Genomic DNA, 27,401 nt, shown 5'->3' with positions numbered 1-27,401 from the left:
CTGGAGTATCAGACTGGATATAAGACAGCTGACTCCCTATCCTGGTGCTGGTGATTCAGTCTGCTTCTCAGGTCTTGGACTTCAGCTCTCTTCCAGTCTTCTCAAGTTAAGTTTGTTTTTTGCTAATGTTCACACTTGCGCTTGTTGGTCAATTCAGTTTCTTGTGTGGTCTGCCTGACCCTGCTGGGGCTATGCTGAACTTCCACTCCTATTTATCTGTATTTGCCAATTTGCCTTTTTGTCCCTTATTAGATTGGCCTCTTTTTGCTCTGTTTCAGAATATTTCAGAGTGCTGATATAGTGGGAGAAGTCTAGTGACTTCAGTGTTAATTTTGCTATCAGACGTGTTGGACATTATTTTGGTAGTTTTTTGGCAGATTGCAGACAGTGGCTTTCCTTTCCTGTCCTTTCTAGTTAGTCGGGCCCCATCGTTTGCTCAGCCTATTTTCCTGCTTTTGTTTGTGTTTTCATCTTGTTTCACTGTCAATACATGTGGGGGGCTGTCTTTCCTTTGGGGTCTGCTCTGGGGCAGTTAGTTTTCCTCTTTTGCTGCTTTAGGCTTATGTAGCTCTCCGGTTGCAACGAGGCGTCTAGGACCATCGTAGGAACGCTCCACTGCTACTGCTAGTTGTGTGGTTAAGATCAGGGATCTGCAATCTGCATAGTTACCAAACTCTATGGTTTTCTGAGACTTAGCTTGTTGTTTTTTTTTTCCTCCTCGGTGACCCATTCATAACAGACAGAGCATTTAAGTGGACACATGGTTAAAAAAAGATTGGGTTCCAGTTTTCGAAAACGATCCAGCTCCCTCGGCTGTTGAGCTCTCATCTAGTGATTTTTTTTTTTATCATCTCAAACAAGTGATCAAGAAGACGCAACAGAAGAGGTAGACAACAATTTTGCCAATGCGAGGAAAAGGAACAGATGTTTCAGGGATTAGTCTCCAATGCACAAGATGAATACGAGACGGAACACAGAAATATTGATTCCTACTCTTGGTGGTAGTCCCTGCCATCGTAATCTACATATTATTAATGTGTCTTCACATGTACTCACAGTGATTGAAGAGAATATCTTATCTAAGGGATTTTCATTTTCTCCCATGGGTGCTTTGGATATGTTTGAAGTTACCAAGGATCTTTATTTATTTTGAAGCCAGACATTTCAATTGCTGTACCATCAGTCATTAGTGATTGACACCCATCCCAAAAATGAGAGGCATGTTTTCCAAGACTTGCTAGTAAGCCCTATCATATGCAAATTTATACATATATTGGTGGGAGGAAACTCATATATACATCTTACCATTTTTTCAAATGCTTGTGCTGAGATGGTTTTGTTACATCGACAACACCTGCTTTTCTTGACAGGTACGTTAGACAAGTGTGAATTATTCATTAGTCAACTGAATGATAACCCTTACAACATTAGACTTACCTCCCAAATTTCCTCTTCTGCAGTGGATTTTCTTGATCTGAAGATCTCTCTTTATGATGCTTGTGTAAACACCTCTCTATTTCGTAAGACCATGGCTACCAAAAATTTATTGCACTACATAAGTTTTCATTGTCCACACCTTAGGAAAGGCATATCCAAGGGCCAGTTCTTGGGGTTAAGGAGGATCTGCAGCATCACTATGGATTTTCGGACACAAGCGCAAGATCTCACTGAGAGATTTTTGGCTAGGCGCTACCAGCATAGGGCTGTATCTCAGGTATATCAACACTCATATCACAGCGATAGGCGCAAGATCTTGGAGCCTTGCATGTGGCAACCATTACGGACCATAGAGTTGATAACGCCATGTAATAATGATGTCCTTAAAAAAAAAAGTTGGGGCATTTTTCTCAGTGAACCCAAATTGTCTCCTTTTTCTTCTTCTTAAGATTGTAGCCAAGAGGTCCAGGAACCTAAAGGAACAACTTACTTGTAGCTACTTCAGACGTTCTACCCAAAGATTGAGCACAGATAAGACTCTTGGGATAATTTCCATGTGGTGGTTGCTCAATGTGCCCACTTATGGCGGCAACAAGGAGCGTCACTCTCCTAATTATCCAGAACCCATCTGCTCTCGTGCATATTTCAGCTGTCAAATGCGTAACATCGTGTATGCATTAATTTGTCTTTGCTCAAAGGTTTATGTAGGTCAGATGACGCAGGAGCTTTGACGACGCATTAATCAGCACCTTTCCAATATGGCTACAGCGAGAAAGGACAAGGACAAGATCATTTCAAGTATTGTTTCCCATTTTTTAAACCATCACGGTTGCTGAAATAAAGGTCTCCGCTTCATGGGTATTGAATCTGTCAGTATTACAATCGGGGCTGGTTCGGCTACAAGGGAACTTTTAGAGCGTGAATACAAGTGGATTTATAGCCTTAATAGCCTGGCACCTGTTGTTCTTAATGAAGAACTTTGTATGTTTTTTTTTACAAGTAAACATAGGTATTTATCTGGATACCTTACTGTATGGAAAGATTTCTTCATGTCGTCACTGGTTCACTATTGGATGCGATATCACATTTTATCTGCATCCTCTTACTGTTGTCTATGTACATATTGCAAAATAAATCTTACCAAATCAGACAAGGTGATTTTCTGGATTTGTTTTCTCATTGTGACTCTCATAGTTGTGGTCTACCTATGATGTCAATTACAGGCCTCTCTCATCTTTATAAGTGGTAGAACTTGCACAATTGGTGGCTGACTAAACACTTTTTTCCCCACTGTATATTTAGTATTGCATCTTATATACCGTATACATGGGCCGCATCTCGCTCTATCTTTAGCAACCCCTCCCTGCCCATGCAATTGTTTGTGCTTTATTTTGCATTGTATTTGCAGGGAGAATGTAACTGTCTCCTTTTCTATTCTGTCTTAGAGACTGTGTTTTTCACAAAAAGTATTCCCCTTACTTTTTATGTTTTTAGTTTATTCAGTGGTTTTTGTATGTACCAATACAATTCTATATTTTTTGCAATATTACAACTATAGCTTTATTTTATTTTATGGGTTACTGGTGCAGTATATACACCTATTCCCTTTTTTCTCCATTTGGAGTTGTCTATTGGTGTATGGTACAGAACTCTTAATTAATATTCTGACAGTGCTGATCCATTTTGACACTGCCCGACAGCCCATGTGTGACACCGAGTCACTTCTCACTGCCTAGCCGTGAGACGGGATAGTCAAGGAGTCTGAGGTCAAAAGCCAGAAAGCTACGTCATAAATGGAAGGAAGAGACAAAGGCATACTCAGGTAACATTCCAAGGTCAGAATACCAGGAGGATAGTAGATAAGAGCAGAAGGGGTTTAACAGATAAATGGTCAGAACGAAGTTCAGGGTCAGGCAACAAGAGATCTGCCAGCACAACGCAATTCATATGGATACAAACTACACAGTAGCTGAATGTTTATCTGGCAAAGGTCTGGGAGAAACAGCCAAGTTAAGTAGCCTGGCAATCACCTGGGACAATGAACACCTGGAGACAGCCAGCGCCTCCCAGTCTCAGATTGGATGGACAAACTGACAATCAACACACTAACTGTTTAGCATGCCCCTGCACCAGACTGAACCACTGAGCTGATAAAGTACTGGTAGCTTGAGCATGCCCCTGTACCAGATTGGAAGGCTGAGCGAACAGTATCTGCATCCGAGACACACTGGGGGATGAACCGTGACACCATGACTCTTGAAGACCTATTGTTTCTTCGTCATTTGATGTCATTTAATGTTTTACTCTTGTGATTACATATTATATGTAGCTGTAACACTTTGTCCTCACGACTGAAACAAACAACCCTCTTCATTGGATCATCTTTAGCAAGCTCAGAATCTTCATTAAGACAAGAGCAAAAATGAAGGAATCATGATACAATTGCTGTCCATAAGTATCTAAATTTACTTCTGGTTACTACATTATCCTAAGTCAGTGAGTACATGTAGGCTATGAAAACAATTCAGTGACAAACTCTACTTCTTCATCAGTATATGCTGTGCACTGTAGAGGTTATCTCAGTGCTCTGGGCTTCTCCAATTGGAAATATCTATAGTATATATCAGAATTTTGTTTGTAGGATTTACCATATTTATTTTCCTAGGCTGATACTCCACGTCTACTGGTCTCTGTGGCATCTTATCCTGTCCTACATAATGCCAGCCACTCGTTCAGATCAGGATGGGTGTAGGCTGCGGGGCTTAACCATCACTGGTTCCCGGGAAAGTGGAAGTGTGCTGATTGGAGTCATCCTTCCTATCCATTTTGACAAAGAATTTCCAGACATTGATTTCACAATGAGACCCCCACAAGGAGACTGCATAATGTGAGTAATGTTCTTATTTCTGGTAGATCTCCGAAAATGTCATGTGTTTTCCCAGTAGAGCAGACTATAGGACTGGTGTACACCTGGTAGCAGATAGCGTCAGGAGTAGTGATGAGCGAGTATACTCGTTGATCGGGTTTCCCCGAACATGCTCGGGTGTCCTCCGAGTATTTTGCCGTACTCAGAGATTTATTTTTTGTCTCTGCAGCTGCATCATTTGCTGCTACTTGACAGGCTGAATACATGTGGGGAATGCTTGTTTGTTAGGGAATTCCCACATGTATTCAGCCTGTCCAGCAAATCATGCAGCTACGTCGACAAAAACTAAATCTCCGAGCACGCCAAAATACTCGGTGGACACCCGAGCAACGAGTATACTCACTCATCACTAGTCAGGAGATATTGTTGGAAGTTAACAAGACACTCTTCAGATCTTAACCATTGACCTTTGCTTTTCGCAACTGGAGGAGGAGGAGACACAACTCATGGTTTTATTCTCACATGTCTATAATATATTCCTTGACATTAAAATGGCTACAGAAAGAAGGAAATCTGGTGAAGTTATGGAAATTACAGGAGGGATATATATTACTGATTTGAAAATGATGGAAAAAATGGAAACTAAATTTTCAAAAAAATCTCAATTTATTCATGACTGAGCATGAGTGTCACATGCAGAAATCCTGGCACTAATAGCCTTGAATGTTATCAGTGAAGTTATTAACGGCATCTGAGGAAGGTTCTCTGCTGTGAATGCTCTTGGTCAAATCATCAAGATCAGCTGCTGGCATCTTACTTTTCAATTGCTGGCCAATGACGTCCCAGATGTGCTCAAGTCCGGAAATGCTACAGCCATGGGAGCGCATTTAAGCCACACAGACTGATCACAGCAACATGAGCAACATGTGCCCTGACAACTAGAGTTGAGCGATTTTTGTTTTTTTAGGGTCGAGTTTCGTTTCATGAAACCCGACTTTTCCAAAAGTCGGGACGAGCAAAATAGGGAAAAGTCGGGGGTCCGACTGAAACACGAAACCCAATGTAAGTCAATGGGGAATTAAAGTCGGCAGTGAGAGGAGGACAGGAAACACACCTACAGTGACCATTTGAATGCCAAAAGCATCAATTCTTATTACTTAAGCTTGTCAACATTAATTTACTTCATAATACTAGTTACGCACTGAAAAATGGGGGTTATTTGGCTACAGTTGTAGCGGGGTAGGGCTGGCTCCAGGTTTTCGTGGGCCCAGGGCCAAAGAGCGCCACTTTAACACATACCACAACTCATGATGCTCCGATACGGCAGAGAAATAGCAGTATAGTACAATGAAAAATACTTCACTTCTTACATCTCATGACTGATATCCATTTTAAATTCTCCAATACCTCCAAAAACGGACAGTATATAACTCCATACAGTATTATGGCCAGCGCTTAGTGCGCTATACAGAGTAATGAGGCCCATATATTTCTCCATATGGAATCATTGATCCCATATAATGTTTCAAACCGTATATGATGAGCTCCACATAATGCTACAGTATATGTTGGTCCCAATAGATGAAGCTCCACTGTGTTATGGGCCCAAATAATGCTCCATATATAATGGGCCCCATTTCTACTGCTCTAGTGTATAATGGGCCCTGTAAATGCTGCTCCAGTGTCTGATGTCCACCTTTGGAATGTTCCAGTGTATGGTGGGCCCCATATATCATTCACCAGAGTATAGTGCTCCCCAAAAATTGCTGTCCCAACATTGAAAACAATTACATAGGTCTCCTTGCTAGGGAATCCCTGCACTACTCTGAACTCCTTGTCGTCCCCATCTTCCATCTCACTGCACTTGGCTGTTTAGGCCCTCCCACCAGCAGAGACACTTTTGCGTACTATGCGGTGCCCTGTGCCAGTGCCATCGCCCATGAGTATGCCCCCCCACCTGCTCAAGGAACCTGCACTTTCATCTGCACCTTCCTCTTTGTCACCGTGTAAGGTGGTATAGTATGTGGGAAGGGGAACCTGAGTTTCCTCTGGGTCAGATTCTGGCAGTGTAGAGTGCGAGGGGAATGTAATGGTCTGGGTCAATGTACCAGCAGCATCATCCAGCAGTGGCTGGGCCTCAGTGCACTTGTGGCATCCCCAAGAGTACGGTCGCCACTGTGGCATTACCTTCCTCCTAGGGAGTGTGTTGTCAAGCTTGGGAGCAACGAAGGATCTCTCTTGCAGTGAAACCAACACACAACACATTTCCCACTCCAGGCTAGCAGGGAGACCTCTGAACCTGACTGCTGAGGAGCTGCTCTCTGTGGTCGGGAGGAGGTAAGTTAGGGCACTCTGTGCAGGGAAGGGGAAGTATGTGGACGTGAGAAGGGGAGCTGGAGGATGAGCAGAGTTAAGGCTCACTCCTAGCTGGAGCGCATGGTCCCGATTCCGGTCTCCGAGTTTGTAGGGACACTGACGTTCCTGCAGCAGAAACCGGGGGAAGTAGCAGCTATAAATGCTCTGTACCCAACTAAGGCTCGGAGGCCCCAGCATCGACGTGTGGGAGCCAGAAGGAAAAGGCTACAGCTGTCTGCCATACAAGTAAAGTCTGAGGAACATCTGTTAGACAGGAGACGCTTCAGTGAACCACGGTCCTGTGAGTGCTTCCCCCACAAGCGCTAGAAAGGAGACGTTCAGGAAGGTACATGTTGGAGGAGTGTTGGAAGGGAGCTTTCCATTTTGGTCCCGGAGGTTGGCAGAGGTCCTGACCCGGAGGACACAGCACGGAGGCAGGCATCTGTGTAACCTGCAGACTGTGAGTAAAGCTTTGGAACTGCACGCTCTGGTGTCCTACAGTTATTCCAGCACCGCTACATCTGGGTACCAGCAGCTACACCGCCTGTGCCTTTCCCCATCACTACATCTACACTTCCCTGGGACTCCAGCTCCACCTGTGGGGAGCTTCACCATCTTTGCTGCACAACACCATCAGTCCCAGAGGATCTGCATGCAGCGTCGGCCTAACATCTATGTTGCCGAACACCACAGGTGGCGTCAAACTATCTATATAAACTCTTTACCATTATTCCACGCCATTTACATGGGCGCCCAGGGCCACCGTCCGGGTCACCGCTGCTGTGACACATCCCACTGACACCGGCCCGGTACCGAGTACCCCACAGCCCTGGGAGGGCGACCCATATGCCGACTGCTGATCGGGCGGCGTTATTCCCACGAACCTCCAAACAGCGTCCATGAAGGCAAAGTTTTTGGTATCCGGGGGCAGTATGATTGCAAAGCTGAACCTTAAAGGAATGTCTAAAAGGTCACCACCAGGAGTGGAGCCTGTGGCTTAATTGGACTCCACCCGGGAAACCACAACCATGCCACCTAAAGAAAAGATGCACACTTTGAAAGCTTTGTCGATTCTGTGTGTGGTGTGGTATGTGTGTTTTGTAGTTGTGCTAGCGATTTCTCAGCTTTATTTCGTTAACAACCGAGACTCCGGCATGCCCCCGCAGTACGCATCAAGCTTACTAGAGGGATAAGCGAGGCTCTGGCACGTGAGATCGAGCAATAACAGGTCTAGCATTCCCGTACATGTCCAGGGCTGCATGCACGCTACACTGAAAGGACCAGCTTTTGTCACTTACAGGTGCAGATGAACTCCGTTAGTGATGTGGATCTGGGATTCAGATTATTCCCCGCGAACGATGATTTCCCAGTAAGTTCAGGTCAACCGCAATTCCGGAGTTAGGCCTAACCGTCATTCCTGAAAAAATTACGTGTCCAAACCACAGATCCTGTAGCTTGCTTAACAGCTCGGCAGCCGTTCTCAGGCCCAGTATGGATTCAACAACATTGTAGAAAGTTGATAAAGGGTACAGTTTCACCGGATAACACATATATATGTAGCCTAGTTTACACATTAAAAATATATGTCTATAGATCAGGAGGCAGACTCAGATGTTCTCAGGCCCAGTATGGATTTGACCAGATTGTACAAAGTTGAGAAAGGGTACTTTATCACTGGATAGCAGGTATATATAGCATAGTTTAAACATGTAAAATCTCCGTGTTCTCAGTATGGATTACACAGCAATCTAAAAAGTGGAAAAAAGGAAATGCATTTGAGGCGTACACAACTATATACTTTTGGTGTTATTTTTAAATCTTCATATATATTTCTGTCTCAGTAATACAGTCCAGCCTCTCCGCAATAGGAAATGAGATGCATACAATTACTGACATAAAGGCTAGAGAATGCAGAAATCAAGGAATTACTATTCACGGGAAAAACTTCCATCACAATTCTCATAGGCGATGCTGACCCTCAATAAATTTGTGTGTTGAGACAGCGAAAACATTTTTTTGTGAATAAAGTCTTGCTGTATCACACTTCCGTTGATTCCATCACTGTTACTCATCTCAATCCAATTTTTATCACAGGGAGCGATGTAAACATGGTGCTCACTGGCTATTATGATCTGTCACGTAACTTTGGAGTGCAAAAGACAGAAGCCACAGGCCGTAGGCGATTCTATTTGATTGGCATGAGAGGGCACATTTTAAAATGTGCGCCGGAATGTCACACGTTTGTGAGTAGGAAAACTGTGAAAGCTGATGATAAACCACCACTGCATGTCATTGTGAGTCGACGTCCATAAGAAATGGAAGCCATTGATCATCTGGAGCTAGAGCCCGGCCAGCAGGACAGGGCATAGCTACATCTTAACCATCATCTTTCAGTTCAATCAATTTGTATTGGCACTCCCAGTGAAGGATTTGACAGCCCAGACTACACAGCGGAGAAGCAAGGAGAGGTAAACATTGCAAATGCTGGGGCCCTGCCCAAGCAAGGGGGGCACACTCGTGGGCGTCGGTACTGGCACTGGGCCCCTCATAGTACGGCGGTGTGTCTGACGGCGGGTGTACACCACCACCGTCAGAGACACTTGATTGCACTATGAGGGACCCTGTGCCAGTGCCCGCTCCCAAGAGTCGGCCTACCCACCTGTCCAGGGCAACGGCACTCGCACGGTTTCGTGCGCTAGGTGGTGACCCCGGCCATGGGGGGGGGGCAGCCCAGTTTGTGTGGTTTACAAAGTGGCATATGTCGATGTGGGACATTCAGCTGCTGCAAAAGGCGAAATAGGTCAAGTTCGCGGAATAGGAGGACCAAAGCAAGCCATTTTTCTGGCAATCTGTGTGTCATCAAGGGAAGGTGGGACAAAATCCTTGGAAACCCATTCATGGTTCATTTTAATGAAGGTTAGATCATCCACATTTTGGGTTGACAGACGGGTCCTTTTTTCTGTCAGGATTGATCCAGCTGCACTGAAGACTCTTTCCGATAGCACACTTGCAGCTGGACAAGCGAGCTCCTGTAAGGCATATTGTGCCAATTCAGGCCAGGTGTCCAGTTTAGCGACCCAATAGTCAAAGGGGAATGACCTGTGTGGGAGAACATCGATATGGGAGGAAAAGTAGTTTGTAACCATAGTTGACAACTGCTGTCTCCTGTCACTTTCCATCGATGCAGTATTACCAGTTGTGTGAGCGGTACTTGAAAAATCAGTCCACAACATTGTCATGAAACCCCTGTCTCCAACGCCACTTCTGCTGTGTGCACCACGAACATCTCTGCTAAGCTGCCCCCGGCCCGTACGGCCCGTGTGAAAACCATCACCGCTGCTGTGTGCTGGGAATGCCTCAAGCAACCGATTTACCAGAGTTGCTTGTTTATTAGCCAATATTAGGTCAAGGTTCTCCTGTGGCATGATGTTTTGTAATTTGCCTTTACAGCGTGGATCCAGGATGCTGGCCAACCAGTAGTCGTCATCGTTCATCATTTTGGCAATGCGGGGGTCCCTTTTTAGGATCTGCAAGGCATAATCTGACATGTGGGCCAATGTTCCCGGTGTCAATGATGCACTGCGAGTGCTGGTTGGAGGAGCACTTTCTGGCAAATCCACATCCTTCCAGTCACGCACAAACCCTGTACCAGACCTTGCCACGCCAACATTTTCACTTGCCCCACGAGATGCATCCTCCTCCCCTAAGTAATCATCCCCATCATCATCCCCTTCTTCCTCCACCTCGTCCAGGAGAGGTCCCTGAGCAGACAATGGCTGAATGTCATCAAGGATTCCCTCCTCCTCTTCCTCCTCATCAACATTGGCTGCAGACGCCTGCTCCTTAAGGTGCGTCAAAGTTTGCATGAGCAGACGCATAAGTGGGATGCTCATGCTTAGGATGGCGTCGTCTGCGCTTACCAGCCGTGTGCATTCCTCAAAACACTGAAGGACTTTACAGAGATCTTTCAACTTCGACCACTGCACACCAGTCAACTCCATGTCTGCTCTCGAAGTGCCTGGCCGTGTATCCTCCCACAAATGCATTATGGCCTGCCTCTGTTCGCACAGCCGCTCAACCATGTGCAGGGTGGAGTTCCACCTTGTTGCAATGTCGATAATGAGGAGGTGGTTGGGAAGGTGGAGCAATCGCTGCAGCTTCTGCATACGAATGGAGTGTACAGGCGACCGGCGGATGTGCGCGTACAGTCTTCGCACCTTCTGGAGCAGAGCTGTTAACTCCGGATAATTGTTGAGGAAGCACTGCACCACCAGATTCAAGGTGTGAGCCAAGCAAGGTATGTGGCTGAGTTTTGAAAGGGCTATGGCTGCCACAAAATTACGGCCGTTATCACTAACTACCTTGCCTGCCTCAAGATGTATACTGCCCAGCCATGACTCTGTTTGTCGCTGAAAGTACTCGGCCAGCACCTCCGCGGTGTGTCTGTCGCCCAAACACATCATCTGCAACACAGCCTGCTGACGCTTTCCACTAGCTGCTCGATAGGGGGACACCTCGTGTGCAACAGTGGCAGCTGCAGATGGAGTGCTTGTACGACTGCGCTCTGTGGACGAGCATTCGCTTCTGGAGGAGGAGAAGGGTCGAACGCCTACAGCCAACTGTTTCCTATACCGTGGGCTAGGCAGCACTGTCCCACCACCGCTGTCCCCTGTGGACCCTGCATCCACCACATTAACCCAGTGCGCAGTGATGGACACGTAACGGCCCTAGCCATGCCGACTGGACCATGCATCTGTTGTGAGGTGCACCTTTCCACTCACTGACTGCTTGAGTGCATGGACAATGCGGTCTTTCACATGATGGTGGAGGGCTGGGATGGCTTTACAAGAGAAGAAGTGGCGACTGGGTAGGTCATAGCGTGGTACTGCATAGGCCATGAGTTCGCGGAAAGCTGCACTTTCCACCAACCGATAGGGCATCATCTCAAACGAGATTAGTTTGACAATGTGGGCGTTCAAACCCAGTGTACGTGGATGAGAGACTGAGTACTTTCTTGACCTACTCATAGTGTCTGGGAGGGTGAGCTGGACTTGAGAGTTGCGTATGGTGGAACTAGCGGTGGACAGGGCGGACTGAGAGAGGATTGATGATGGTGATGAAGTTGGTGTTCTTTCTGATGGCCTAGATTCAGTCTTTCGTTGATATAACAGTGGGATTCCCTGACTGCTTTGGCCTTGCAACGACACCTCAACATTTGCTGCTGTGCTAACCGGTGGGCTTACAGTGGGGGAAACAATGTAGCATTGCTGACTACCTTCTTTGTGATCAGTTGCACATGTGGTACTTGAGGTTTGGTGTTGTGTCCACGCTTGCAAGTGCATGCTGGTTAAATGTCTAAGCATGCAACTGGTAGGCCGGTTTCACATTCGCGCTTTTGAGTGCAGTGACGGCCTGCGCACGGCCGCCGCTAAGCCCTGCCCCGCCTCCACCAGTATCTCCGCCTCCGGGCGCATGACGTTGCATGCGTCATGCGTCCCCTATCTTCATCACAGAGGGCGCAGGCCGTGCGCAGTCTGCGCACAGTCTGCGTTTGGCGGCGCACGCGTCCTTTTGACGGTGCGCCGAGCAGCGCCAAACGCAACCTGTTGCATTTTGGTTGTGCTCGGCACACCGTCAAAAGGACGCATGCGCCGCCAAACGCAGACTGTGCACAGAATGCGCACGGCCTGCGCCCTCTGATGAAGATAGGGGACGCATGACGCATGCAACGTCATGCGCCCGGAGGCGGAGATACTGGTGGAGGCGGGGCAGGGGGCGGGGCTTAGCGGCGGCCGTGCGCAGGCCGTCGCTGCGCTCAAAAGCGCGAATGTGAAACTGGCCGTATTCAAATTTTTCAGATTTTTCCCTCGGCTAAAGGTCTTTGCGCACTTCTTACAGATAACCTTGGCCTGATCATGAGGATTTTGTTAAAAAAAGTGCCACACTGCACTCTTCCTACTTTGGGAGACATTTTGCGGCCTAGCACGCTGTGCTATTTTGACCGTCTGGACAAGCTGTCCAGCAACTCTTGATTTTTGGAACCTGTCTTTGGAGTGGTCCGGGCCTGCCAGATAACAGCTGTTGCGATGTCGATGTCTGCTGTGGATGCTCCTCCTCCTCATCTGAGCTATTGGAAGCAGCACCCTCTTCCCCAATGGATGCCAATCTGGGTCAACAACTGGGTCATCCATCACCTCCTCTTCAGTGTCATGTGCACCTTCCTCTGTGTCACCGTGTATGGTGATATAGTATGCGGGAAGGGGCACCTGAGTCTCATCAGGGTCAGAATCTGGCTCATTACACTGCGAGGACAATGTAGTGCTCTGAGTGAATGTACCAGCAGAATCATCTATCAGTGGCTGTGCATCAGTGCACTCCATGTCAGATTCATCTTGGCTTGGGTAATTCACCTTTTCACTTGATAACCCAGGCATGGTATGTGAAAACAGCTCCATGGAGTAATCAGTTGTATGGCCTGCGTCATCCTTCAATCTTGGTTGGGGTGAAGGACACAAGGAAAGGTGTGGTTCATGAACATGAGCCTCCAATGACGACTCAGTGCTTTTATTTTTTACAACTTCAGAAGAGGACATGTCCTCGACTTATCCTTACAGAGTCACACACAGATAGCTTCACTGTGGCCGTGATAACAGCCGTTACACGGTACTGTGTGAGGAGCGTACACGGCTGTATGGTGTGAAAAAATCACGCTCAGTACCTCACCAGGACAAAAAAAAAAAATTTGGATTGCTTTTAAAAAAGCAGTTTGCAGAGCATGTGGGAAAACAGCAATGCAGCTATCAGGAAGCCTTATAAGGCAGCCTAACAACCAACACAGCTGATCCAGCAAAATATAGCCTCCACTTGCACTGCACACACAGTGACTGGTGTGTTGTACAGGCAAAATCGCTAGCAGCAGAAGCAGTTTTTGGTGTCTTCCCTGCCTAACGCTCTCCCTACAGAATCAGCAGCAGCTCTCCCTATTCTGAGATCAGCATGAGTAACATGGCGGTCGGCGTGCACGCCCTTTTATACCCCCTGTGACGCCCCCCCAAGCAAGCCAATCACTTGCATGCCCTTCTCAAAGATGGTGGTGACCCCTGCCTATGTCATCACGTTGCCCACAGTGTCCGTGGATCCTGATTGGCTGAAAAAGGGCGGAAAACAAACTTTTGAAATGCGACTTTGGCGCTAAAGTCACCGAGCTCGTGGTCGACCTCACCCTAGGGTCGGGTTTCGTTTCATGAAACCCGACTTTACCAAAAGTCGGCGACTTTTGAAATTTTTCGACCCGTTTCGATCAACTCTACTGACAACAAATCTCGATTTAGGTGCTCAAGTGCCTTCAGCATTGCAGAAGCTTCCTCTGACAGCTTAACAACCTTATTGATAGCAGCTGAGGTTGTGAGTGCAGGGATTTCTGCACCTGGCAGATGTTTTGAACATTCTGTTTCCATTTTTTTCACCATTGGCAGATCAGTGACATCTCAATCCTGTGATTCTCATAATTCCACAGCTTTTCCTTCTTGACATTGCAACACCAATTTGAGGAGTGTCTGTCGTAGATGACTAAAGCTGTATACATCAGTGGCCAGATTCATTGTAACATTTGTGCCTTTTTTTGTTTAGTTTTTGGTATTTTTTTCACCTGTTTTTCATGTAGAGGCTTAATTTGCACTACATATTTTATATGTGTTTGCTTGTATCTTCATCCATTATGATTCGGGTTTGTAAATGTTTCCGTCTGTAACTCAGTCCTCTCTATAATGATTTTATGAGCGCCGGAATTTTTTGCACAAATTTGCACAAATTTTGTAGTGGATCAGGCAACTTTTTGTTCTAAAAAGTCACAAAACAGGTTAAAGACTTAAATAAAGAGAATTTTTTCTTTCATGCATTATTCATAAACCACCCGTGCTTTTTAGAAGAGTTTGCCACAAAAGACATCAACAAATACCACAAGGCGAATGAAGAAAAGTGTAAATGATGACTTAGGCCTTAAAGGGGACATCTAAGACTTTTCTTATTTTTTTTCAGATTTTCAGAACTTGCCAGCAGGTAGTTGCTATATATCTACCCGGTGACGATCACTCTAGCTCAGAACGGTCACGGACTGTTCCTGACGACAATTCTCTTGCTTCACGTCGGCAGTGTAGGTTCTTCTTTTCCGTTCTTCTCTCTTGACAGGGCGTCAGTGCTGATGTGATGCTGAACCACAGCCGGTTCCCCGCTGCCTATCTGCAGGAAGCCGGTTGTGAATCAGCATGACGTCAGCAGTGATGCCCTCACTACAGAGCAGATTGTAAAAGAAAGAGCTGCTCAAGCAGGAACGTCACCGTCTGAGCCGCAACAGATCATAACAGGGCAGAACAGGCAGGTAGTTAGCAACAGTAAGTTCTAAGTCCCATCCGAAAAAATGACCAAGGTCCCAGATAACCCATTTATATCTCTATTAAAAATGAAAAATTAGAACTTTGAATTCACTGGAAGCGAGGTTAGGATCCAGCGAGTTCAGTCTAAAAAAGGGTTATCCAAATCAGACTGTACTATCCCATGGTATCATGTTGACATAAAATTGTCTGTGTATGATCTACTTGACCAATCAGATGTACAAAATTTCCTTTCCTACCTAATACCTAAAGCAAAACCAAGAAAATAACCCTTGCTTAGAACAGTGTTCCCCAACTCCAGTCCTCAAGGCCCACCAATGGGTCATGTTTTCAGGATTTCCTTTGTATTGCACAGGTGATGGAATTATCACCTGAACAATACTAAGGAAATCCTGAAAACATGATCTGTTGGTGGGCCTTGAGGACTGGAGTTGGGGAACCCTGTCTTAGAAGTCAGGAAATCCATTTAGTGAAGGCCCCCTTGTGGTTGTAGAGTAGTCATCTTGTTTTATTTATTAAAGTTGTCTAACTGATTTATAAGTTTACTATTATTTTATGGTTTGGCAGCATCAATGATGGAGACTCTGTCACTTTTTAAGTTATCATTATGTTGATGCATTTTTCCTAATTCCTGAAATGTAACATCTTGAAACATTTTGTGTTCAAATAATTTTATTGTTTTTTTAGAAATAAACAGGGTAGGGAAAGGAAGGTAGGAAGGGAGGGAAGGGAGTGGGGAATAAACAACCTTGTACAGGTACGGAAAAAAAATTTAAAAACTAGAGAACCCACAAATAGGCATAGAATAACATATATCGAATAACAACATAAAAGCAAAATAAAATCGACAATCCTTATTATGGGGTAACATTCTTGTAAGGAGATACAGCATCCCAGCACTAAAGCGCCCAGGTTTAAACTTCAAAATATAGTGCCTCTTGTTAAGTCTATTTGATATGAAATTTGTTGTTCCAGGTCTTCCATTTTTTTGAGTATTTGTGAATGTGATTGTTGCTAATCGCAAATCTGTGTTCTAAATCGCTGTGTTCGCCTATCTTGTCAAGTATGTCTGAAAACTTGGGAACCTCTGCTTTCTTCCACCTTTGTGCTAACATGGTCTTGGTCACCAAGAGGATGTGTATGATAATGTGTCTTACCGAATCATCAAATTGTTCCATGTCTAATGAAAGAAGTGCTCTTTCGGGTGTAATTGTGAAGTCCTTAGCAATGAGGTTAATGTGCTGTGTGACTTGAAGCCAGAGGTTTTTGATTTTTGAACAACCCCAGAAAATATGGTAGAGGTTCCTTTGGTGTCCACAATCTCTGCAGCACAAGGAAGATAGCTCTGTGTTAAAATGCGATAACCTCGTCGGGGTATAGTACCACCTATTTAGCAATTTGAAATAACTCTCATGAAGACCCATTGATATGTTGGAATTGTAAGTGTTTTTGATGGCATCGTTCCAGTTCTCGAGACGGATATCAGCACCAAAATCGGACTCCCATCTCTTCACGTATATGTTTTTGTGGCTCGTTAGGTCTTTGACAACAGATCTATACAAATTACGCAGACTCCAGAGGTTTTTATTTTTAAGGTTGCGCAGTAGTGAAGATAGCATTTCATAATTCAAAGTCTTCCCTTTTATGAATTTCCAAATTCTGTCTTTCAACATGGTGTAAAAGACCAGCTCAGATGACGGTAAATTATATTTAACCCTGATCTCACCGAATTTCAGGAACTCCACTAAAAACATCCCCCACCCTTTTAATTCCAGATTTCTCCCAAACCTCCGGTATCGGGAGATCATCCATCAGTGCCAATGAAGAAAGAGGCAACTTTAAGATTTGCTCTGCTTTTTTGATATTTTTAGTCGGCTTAATGAGATCCCTCCAGGCTGAGATTATCGGCCGGAATATAGGATGAGATGAGTTCGCACTGGGCTTTTGCAGAAGGAAGTGAAAAAAAAGCTTTTGCGAGGAACCTCTATCACTAGCATCTCTCTCCAAGCCATACCAAGCTGGATGCGTCATGTTTTCAGTAAACCAGTGCCAGCTCTGTTTGATGAGCGAGGCCTGATAATAAGTGTATATGTCGGGCAGTCCTGCGCCACCATGTTTTTTATTTTTGTAATCTTGAAACATGTTGAGCCATAAACCATGTTCTATTTTGTCCTTCTAGGTTTAGTTTTGAGGTTTTGCAGCAGTTCCAAGCCTTACGCTTTGCTGTGGAGGAAATTAATAGAAATCCAAGTCTCTTGCCAAATATTACCTTGGGATTCCAGGTCTATGACTCCTGTGCTGCCATGCGTCATGAATTGGATGGGACTCAGATGTTGCTAACAGGGCAAGAAAGAGGGATCCCCAATTATTCCTGCCATGAAGGACCATCAATTGCTGCCATTATTGGACATTCAATATCACCCTATTCTATTTTGATGGCTCACATGCTTGGTTTGTACAGATACCCACAGGTATTGTCTGACAGTGCTACTATTTCAGGTTACATAGATTGTAATAATCTATTTTTTGCTGTAATAGATACAGTGCGTTGTGAAAGTATTCAGCTCCCTGTAAGTTTTCAACCTTTTCCCACATATCATGCTCGAAACATAAAGATACCAAATGTAAATTTTTGGTGAAGAATCAACAACAAGTGGGGCACAATTGTGAAGTTGAATGAAATTTATTGGTTATTTTAAATTTTTGTGGAAAGTCAAAAATTGAAAAGTGGGGCGTGCAATATTATTCAGCCCCTTTACTTTCAGTGCAGCAAACTCCCTCCAGAAGTTCATTGTGGATCTCTGAATGATCCAATGTTGTCCTAAATGACTAATGATGATAAATATAATCCACCTGTGTGTAATCAAGTCTCCGTATAAATGCACCTGCTCTGTGATAGTCTCAGGGTTCTGTTTGAAGCACAGAGAGCATCATGAAGCCCAAGGAACACAACAGGCAGGTCCGTGATACAGTTGTGGAGACGTTTAAAGCCGGATTTGGATACAAAATGATTTCTAAAACTTTAAACATCCCAAGGAGCACTGTGCAAGCGATCATATTGTAATGGAAGGAGTATCATACCACTGCAAATCTACCAAGACCCGGTCGTCCCTCTAAACTTTCATCTCAAACAAGGAGAAGACTGATCAGAGATACAGCCAAGAGGCCCATGATCACTCTGGAAGAACTGCAGAGATCTACAGCTGAGGTGGGACAGTCTGTCCATAGGACAACAATCAGTCGTACACTGCACAAATCTGGCCTTTATGGAAGAGTGGCAAGAAGAAAGCCATTTCTCAAAGATATCCATAAAAATGTTGTGTAAAGTTTGCAATAAGCCACCCGGGAGACACACCAAACATGTGGAAGAAGGTGCTCTGGTTAGATGTAACCAAAATCAAACTTTTTGGCAACAATGCCAAACGATATCTTTGGCGTAAAGGCAACACAGCTCATCGTCCTGAACACAACATCCCCACTGTCAAACATGGTGGTGGCAGCATCATGGTTTGGGCCTGCTTTTCTTCAGCAGGGACAGGGAAGATGGTTAAAATTGATGGGAAGATGGATTGAGCCATTCTTGAAGAAAACCTTTTGGAGTCTGCAAAAGACATGAGACTGGGACGGAGATTTGTCTTCCATCAAGACAATGATCCCAAACATAAATCTAAATCTACAATGGAATGGTTCACAAATAAATGTATCCAGGTGTTAGAATGGCCAAGTCAAAGTCCAGACCTGAATCCAATCGAGAATCTGTGGAAAGAGCTGAAAACTGCTGTTCACAAACGATCTCCATCCAACCTCACCGAGCTCGAACTGTTTGCCAAGGAAGAATGGGCAAGAATTTCTGTCTCTCGATGTACAAAATTGATAGAGACATACCCCAAGCGACTGCAGCTGTAATCGCAGCAAAAGGTGGCGCAACAAAGTATTAAGTTAAAGGGGACGAATAATATTGCACTCCCTTTCAGTTTTTGAATTTAAAAAATAATGTAAAATAACCAATAAATTTCGTTCAACTTCACAATTGTGTCCCACTTGTTGTTGATTCTTCACCAAAAATTTACATTTGGTGTCTTTATGTTTGAAGCATGATATGTGGGAAAAGGGTGAAAAGTTCCTGGGGGCCGAATACTTTTGCAAGGCACTGTATCTGATCTTCTTGCACTGAACTCCTGGTTGTTTTTGGCCTCCTGCATAGTTATGGAGTCCAATCTGAATAAGCAGAGCTGAAGTTTATTTAGAGGCAGAACAGCAGGAAACTACCCCAAACCCACCATAGCCAGTGTAGCTACACAGAAGTCAGCGCCTAAATAATGGCAACATTACGCAGAGGTACAGCGTTACATATGGTTTTCAAGCTCAGAGCTGGACATCTAGTTCGAGCAACTGGGTTAGTAATTTCTACTCAGAAAACTGATTCTCCATCACATTGGTTTGCATTTTTTGATAATATTTAAGGGCTCATCACAGAGCAAAATGATGTGTGTGTGACTTCTGTATTGTGTCAAAGGTGGCATTACAAAATAATTTCCCACATGAAAGAAGCTCTCGTATAGCTCTGCTGATAAATAAATTAAAAAAAGGTTTTTGGAAATCAAGGATGAAAAAACAAATGAGAAACAAACACTAGTAGAGGTGGGAAGAGGTTAATGAAGTCTGATTGAGTTTGTGCGATTATCTCTGGACTGGGGATGAAGTTAAGATTAGGCAGAATATTTTGAGACTTGTGCGGCATGTGCACATTCTTATTTCACTGATCATGTGGAATTCAATAAAATGGCAACTTAAACGGCGCATGTGCAGATCAAGATCTTAGCTCAATAAAGACATCAAAAAGGACAGGTCAGATACTCCAAAAAATTGAGTCAACTACCTTATAAAAATCCTTGAATTCCCCTGATTTTGCTTTTCTTTTTTTTGTGCTGTCACTCCATTGCAGAGAAATTCACATTTGTTGCTTTTGAAGCGCATTGTGTGAAATCTCTGCTTGCAGACCAACTGGGCATTTCTTTAGAATCCTCTCTTGGGGCATGTGCTCTCGCCTCTCTCTCCTAAATTCTGCCGACCACAGTTTGGCAGTTGATTTAGCTGTCTCAGACACTGTCAAGCTGTCATTGGCAACATCTGGGAGTGAAGGCTGAAAGTTCAGGCTTCCAGAGAAGACCATGAAGAAATGTTTGGTTGATCTGCAAGCTTGCACATGACATAAATTTATTTCTCTACCAGGTATCTTTCAAAACATGTTTAGGAAAAATTAAGGTGCTCAAGAAATTCCACATATGAACATCAAAGTAGATATCCTAAATAATTATTTAGAGAAGTTTAGAAAGAGTTTTTGAAGTGGATTTTGAGGGTTTTAGAGATAATCTGCTCCAAAAAAAATTCTGAAAAAACACTTCGTGAATGTATCCTTAGTTTGCAAATTAAAATGTAAACTTGGAGGAGTAAAAGCAGAACATATGAAGAGACTACAAGGGTAGACTTTATCATAATTGGTTGGAGTGGCTTCAGTAGATGTGGAAGATACGTACTTCAGTAAATGCAGGATCTCCTGCAATCATTGGTTTCAGTGTTTCAGAAAAGGACAGTGTAGAGCTGATGTTGGATCAAAACGTGCTATTTCCTATTGATAGAATCCAAGAAAACCTAACAGACCTCACTGATTATATGTTCTCCATAAATGAGAACATTCAGAATGCACTTAAGAGTAAACATGTCCTTATTCTGGTTCCTCATCTCTTCTAGTAGAGACATCAGGAATCCAGTTCAATAACTTTCTTGCTCAAAGAAAGTTTAAGGCAAGATTGACAATATTTGTTTCATCTACACTGTATCCATTATAAATCGAATTTTAGAAATACAACTAAACCTCTTCGTTATTATTTTATTTGACATGCTCTTATCTCTGCAAGGCTAGACCTTAGAAAACCTTCTTCTTTCTCATCATAGATCAGCCACTACTCAACCAGTGCTCTTCTAAGTGACAGATCACAATTTCCTTCCTTCTTCAGGACTGTTCCTAATGATGACTTTCAGTCCAAGGGTCTGGCTCAACTAGTGATACATTTTAATTGGACTTGGGTTGGTTTAGTAGCCTTGAGTGAAGATTATGGTCAGCAAGGCATCCAAGTCATTAAGCAAGAACTCCTTAAAGCTGGAGCCTGTTTGGCTTTTACGGAATACATCTTGAATAGTCGTCTGGATAAGAATGCTCCGTATCTCACAAAAGTCATTCGCGATTCCTCTGCCAAAGTGATTGTAATCTTCTCCACGGATGTCGAGATGGTTCCTCTTCTAAACGAGTTGGTAAAAAAAAATGTGATTGGGAAGATCTTTGTAGCTAGTGAAGCTTGGTCTACATCAGTTTTATTATCAGATAGTAAATATTCTTCTGTACTTTCAGATTCTATAGGGTTTTCCTTCCACAGCTCAGTCATTCCCAATTTTCAACAATATCTCAACAGTATTCATCCACTCCAAGGACCGGAAGGAACTTGGGTTTATGACTGTGAACTTCTCAATCAGGAAATGAAGACTGAGCTACTCAATATGTGTGCTGAGAAGGAAGACCTGAAGAGTATCTACAACAGCTTCAGCGATGTCTCCAGCTTACGAGGAGCACATAACCTTTATGCTGCCATTTATGTTATAGCTGAGGCTTTGCATGACTTTCACACATATCATAAGACAATAAGATCACTCAACGATAAGGGATTTGGACAATTTGAGGACTTGAAGCCATGGCAGGTAGGATTCTTCAATAAAAAGATTTGATGTGAAAATGTTATGAAACTAAGTTAAACTTTAACATGAGTCAGTCTATATCATCTAACATATATGCGAATCTCATGAAACAAGAGGAGGTCTAAAAAATCCCCAGTGGCCAGTGTGAAAATTGAGATATCTGATTTTTTTAAAAAAGTTATTTAAAAACTCTATAATGTTTGAATCATTTGTTTCCTCCATTAAAAATAAAGATATTAAAAAAATAAAATATTTTGCACCATGACATCCAAAAAATGTCTGATCTATCAAAATATAAGGACCAAGCCATTTTGTAAGTCAGTGACTGGGCCTCATTTTTTTTGTACATCTGACCAGTTTCAATTGATGAGGTAATAACTTTGGAACGCTTCAACGGATACTAGTGATTCTTTGAACGTTTTTTCATGACACATTGTACTCCATGATAGTGGTAAAATTTTGGGGGCCTATATGATAGAAAATACCCAAAAGTGACACCATTCTTAAAGCTGCACCCCTTTAACTCCTCAAAACCACATTCAAGAAGTTTATTAACCCTCCAGGTGCTTCATAGGAATTAATGCAATGTGTAAGGAAAAAATTTTACTTTTTTTTCACAAAATATTTAATTTAGCCCCAATATTTTTTTAATTTCACAAGTGTAACAGGCGAAAATAAACCTCAAAATTAGTTGTGCAATTTCTCATGAGTCAATACCCCAAATGTGGGGGAAAACTACTTTTTCGGCGCACGGCAGGGCTTGGAAGTGAAGGAGCGCCATTTGACTTTTTTGAATGCAAAAATGTCTGGAATCGAGATTAGACGCCTAATGTTGTGCCTAATGAAGTGCTTTAACAGTGTAATCTCCCCACAAGTGACCTCATTTTAGAAACTAGACTGCATCAAGGAACTTATTTAGACGAGTGGTGAGCACCTTGAACCTCCAGGTGCTTCACAGAAGTTTATAACGTAGAGCCATCAAAATACAAAAATATCAAAAAATGTTGTTTTAGCCCCCATTTTTTTTTTATTTTCCAAAGGGTAATTAGAAAAATTTTTTTGTGCAATTTCTCCTGAGTGCATCAATATCTCATATGTGATCGAAAACTACTTTTGAGGTACAGTGCAAATCTCAGAAGAGAAGACGCGACATATTGGAGTTCTGATTTTACTGGAATGGCTTGAAGGTGCCATGTCACATTGACAGAACCCCTAAGGTACCAGAACAGTAGAAAACCCTCATAAGTGACCTCGTTTTACAAACTGCACCTCTCAATGAATTCGTCTAGGGGTGCAATGAGGGAAGGGAAGAAATGCCATGTTATACTGCAGATTTTACTGTTAAACTTTGGAGGTGCCATGACCCACTGGGAGAGCCCCTGTGGTGCCAGAGCAACAGAAGTTTTACAATTTTTGTAAAAACTTTTTTTGCAGGGCATTATACTTGCACAGAAAGATTCTTAGACCATTCTCTGAGCATGGTCTAAGCAGCATCCCAACAATCGGGCCCCCACGATGACATTGCAGGGGCGCTGATCTGAAGGCAGGGGAGCTCCATCCCTCTGCCTGCCTCCGAAATGTTCTGATCGCTCTCAATTGCAGTATTTAGGGGGTTAAACAGCCAGGGGCTGTGCATGCACCATTTCTGGCTGTTAGTGCAGGACCTTGGCCACTAGCAGCGCCGAGCTCCTGGTGTGATCGGGTGGGAGGTGCATTTCAGCACCACCTTCATTATCATTATGTGATCCGTCAGTCTGATCAATCACAGCACCCTGAGTTAGTATGCTGCTCTGCTGTCACTGACAGCTGTCGGTATGAAACTCACTGAATGTTTACATACAGTTGACAGAAAAAACTGACGGCACATCTAAACAAGTCTGAATAGGTGCATACAATGGTTGCACTCAATTGCATTAAAGCATATCAAATATAAAATATGTGAAATACGAATAGCATAATGGCTTTTGTAATCTAGAAAAAATATATGAGATACTTAGCACAAAATTTGGCCAAAAGATGTGAGCCCATTCACCAACGTCAAGGTGATCTCATTGAACGGGTCCCTATACTGACTGCCTAGTGTGAACTAACCTCTGGCTAATAACATGGTAAAGCCTGTATTTATAGGAAGATAAGAACCAAAATGTGATTGGATGTAATTAAAATCACAGCCTGATGAAGGGAGGAGTGCTCAGTCAGAAAGCTAACATACAAATGACAGAAAAACTGACGGCACATCTAGAACAAGTCTGAATAGACAGGCTTTACCATGTCATGGTGCGGAACCTACACCTGTTCATGAGGCGCTATGTCCATCATTGGTCGTAAAGGGGTTAAGCCATACAGTAAATGCTGTAGATAAAAAAAAATAGGCTTGAAGCGCCACCATTGCTGTTTTTTTAGTCATTGCATCTCTTAAAAAATTTATAATTAAAAGTTATAACGACATGTCTTGTACCACAAAATGGTATCAATAAAAATGTCAGGTTGCCCTGAAAGAAAATAGCCCTTGTGCAGCACATTTGGAAAAAAGGAAAAGTTATGAGACTCAGAAAATGATGATACAAACAAAATATTATTTTTAATAAATTTCACATTGTTTTTTTTTTTGCTATTCAAGTAATGAAAAAACTTGTACAATACTGATACAGTTGTAATTGTACTGACCTGGAGAATCACGATGACAGGTCATTTTAAGCATATATTGGGCACTATTAAAATAAAAAAATATATATACTGGCGGAATTGCATTTTTTTTCACAATTTGACTGCACTGGAATTCTCCCCCCCCCCCCCCCCATTTTTCAGCACATTGTATAGTAAAGTTAATGGTGTTATTCAAATTTGCAATTCATCCCACAAAAGAAAAAACAAGCTCCCGTTATTGCTATATTAATGGAAAAACAAAAAGATACGGCTCTGGAAAGTAGTCAAAGCATAAACAAAACCACACAATTTGGCTGCATCGGAAAAGGGGTTAAGCCAATTGTGATGTGTTGGTGTATGGTTGGGCGATCGGAGGTCTTGCATGAATCTCTTAAGCCACAATTCCTCTGCAGAGCTCTCCCTACTGTTACATGCCACATATGGTACAGCTGTTCTCTTTAGCGGCAAATGGATTCTTCGAAAACAGTGTTGATTGAAATGGATGGATTGATTTTCTCAAGAATTTGCGAACATCTCCAATTTAAAAAATTAAAAAAAAAACATATTTGCCTCCTTTCCAGCTTTCTCATTACATCCAGGCTGTACGAGTAAGATTGACCAGCGGAAGTGAAATATTTTTCGATAAAAATGGCGACCCACCCGCAGCTTATGATATTGTTTACTGGCGAGCCGATGAGACTGGAAACGTACAGCACATCAAGGTTGGGAGTTATGATACAATTCGGCCTGAAGAAGACACCTTCAGTGTTGACCTAGGTGTTGGATTATGGGCCTATAATAATGGTCAAGTATGTTTCTAATTAATAATTATAACTTTATGTTGTCTTATATAGTTTAAAAATCAGAGGAGTCCAAACCAAAGCCTAACCATGGCCATTCAAAATCCAAGACGTAGCTCCAATATCTCAGTACTAACATAAGGATGTTTTAGGAAGAACTCTCAAGTTTTTTAGAGATAGATCACTTAACTAACCTTCCATAAAAAAATATTACCAATAGTTGACCAACTGTAGGTTGGATGTCACATCACCTATCTGAATACAGAATATATGCCGAATGGCCATAACAGAAATAGAAAAAGGGATCACATAACTATGAGCCCTTAATTAAAAAAATATGCTTCAACTCAATATAATGAGGTTCATTAGGGGACTTTAAACTGACCAGCAATTAGAAACTACAAATGGCGTCATCCTCACTGAGGTATCGTCTTAAGGCATTTCTACTTTTTCATGTTTTCCATATTTTATTGCCCAGGTGCCCTATTCTGTATGCAGTGAGAGTTGTTTCCCAGGCTTTAGACAAGTGATGAGAAGAGGACAACCCATCTGTTGCTTCGAATGTCTTCCGTGCTCTCAAGGAGAGATTTCCAACCAAACAGGTGAAAGAATTGACTAATCCATTTATCCTGCTGTAGATTGGCCATTCTGGGTTGGATACAGGTCATCTCTGTGAAGGTGGGTGCATGATTAGAAGTCCACCCCATAATAACCCCGGCAATCCAATTTGCAGAAATATACTTGTTGCTTATTAACTTTTTAGCAATCTGAAATTATGTAGTCCCGTTTTGGTCTGATCACCCAGAACTTCTTCTGACAAATTGATTGCTAGAGGAATAGCTAGGACAAGAAGAGATAAATCACATTGAATGAAGTCTATAGTGTTTGTGATCAGCATCAATAGCTAATGGGCCATTTGACAATGCTTACCTATAACTTGCTCTATTTCAGACTCAATTCGCTGCATGAAATGTCCATGGGATCAGTGGCCTAATCTTCAAAAAGACAGATGTATTAAAAAAGAGATAGAATTCCTCTCCATTGAAGAACCTCTAGGAACTGCATTGATGGCCTCCAGCATCTTCTCATCAAGCATCCCAACTTGTATTTTTGGACTTCTCTTTTATTTCAAGAAGACACCAGTAGTAAGAGCCAATAATTTCTCTCTCAGTTGTCTTCTTCTAGGATCTCTTTGTCTTTGCTTCCTTTGTTCTTTAGCGTTCATTGGATACCCCGTGAATGAGAAGTGTTTGCTACGCCAGACAACCTTTGGTTTGACTTTTGCTCTTTGTGTATCTTGTATTTTAGCAAAGACTCTCATGGTGGTTTTTGCATTCATGGCTACTAGGCCAGGAAGTGAAGTAAAAAAGTTAGCGAGTCCTTGGTTGTCCTATATAATCATTATACTCTGTACTTTCTTACAATTTACTTTGTGTATTCTTTGGATATCTCTTTCACCTCCATTTCCAGAACAAAATATAAACACAAAGCCCGGAATCATCATCGTTGAATGCAACGAAGGATCAACCACTTTTTTTTGGAGCATGTTAGGGTTTCTTGGTCTCCTGGCCACCCTTAGTTTTATTGTTGCATTCTTGGCCAGAAGACTCCCAGACAGTTTCAATGAGGCCAAATATATCACCTTCAGCATGTTGGCCTTCCTCAGCGTCTGGATATCCTTTATTCCAGCCTATTTTAGTGCAAGTGGAAAGTACACTGTGGCCATGGAGATATTTGCTATTCAGTCATCAAGTTGGGCATTGGTGGTCGGCATGTTTCTGCCTAAATGTTTCATAGTGTTATTTAGACCAAATATGAACTCCAGAGAATATCTAATGGGCAAAAACAAAAAATAACCTACTTAATAGCCTGATATGTGTTTGCAGATTATATATGAACTTTCCACTAATAAAGAGACTGTATTTTTATCATTTCAAGTCAATACAATCCACATTAGCTATTCTATTACCGTATTTCTAAACACTGTTTTTCGGTGATTACTTTGTATCTCCGCTCATACTGCACCCATACACACAAATGATACACTATTTGAAAGATAAACTTGCCCCCTTCAGCAAGAAAATAGCCAAACAAGCCACACATCCACAATTTGATTAAAAAAAAAAAACAAACAGTTTAACCGTTAATTTTCATAAA

The 27,401-nt window shown here is 42.9% G+C and overlaps 1 protein-coding gene across 3 annotated transcripts in view; it reads left to right on the top strand.

Moving 5' to 3' along the window:
- The window catches only part of LOC141050195 (extracellular calcium-sensing receptor-like), a 60,313-nt gene extending 33,138 nt beyond the window's left edge, over positions 1 to 27,175 (top strand). The window contains exons 2-7 of one of the 3 annotated variants that reach the window (XM_073547034.1): positions 4,103 to 4,324; positions 17,228 to 17,519; positions 21,004 to 21,801; positions 25,026 to 25,166; positions 25,723 to 25,846; positions 26,196 to 27,175. In XM_073547034.1, the coding sequence (XP_073403135.1) occupies positions 4,155 to 4,324; positions 17,228 to 17,519; positions 21,004 to 21,801; positions 25,026 to 25,166; positions 25,723 to 25,846; positions 26,196 to 27,100 (2,430 nt within the window). In that variant the 5' untranslated portion in view covers positions 4,103 to 4,154 and the 3' untranslated portion in view covers positions 27,101 to 27,175. Of the gene's footprint in view, positions 1 to 4,102; positions 4,325 to 17,227; positions 17,520 to 21,003; positions 21,802 to 25,025; positions 25,254 to 25,722; positions 25,847 to 26,195 lie in introns of all 3 variants that reach the window. The other 2 variants (XM_073547033.1, XM_073547035.1) reach the window with 2 other exon arrangements.
- The last annotated feature ends 226 nt before the right edge of the window (positions 27,176 to 27,401 follow it).

This window comes from Dendrobates tinctorius, unplaced genomic scaffold (genome assembly GCF_039654945.1).
Source record: "Dendrobates tinctorius isolate UK_male_01 unplaced genomic scaffold, ASM3965494v1 ptg000151l, whole genome shotgun sequence".
Lineage (NCBI taxonomy): Eukaryota > Metazoa > Chordata > Amphibia > Anura > Dendrobatidae > Dendrobates > Dendrobates tinctorius.
Note: the sequence above shows the minus strand (reverse complement) of the source record. Positions and strands in the feature narration are given on the sequence as shown.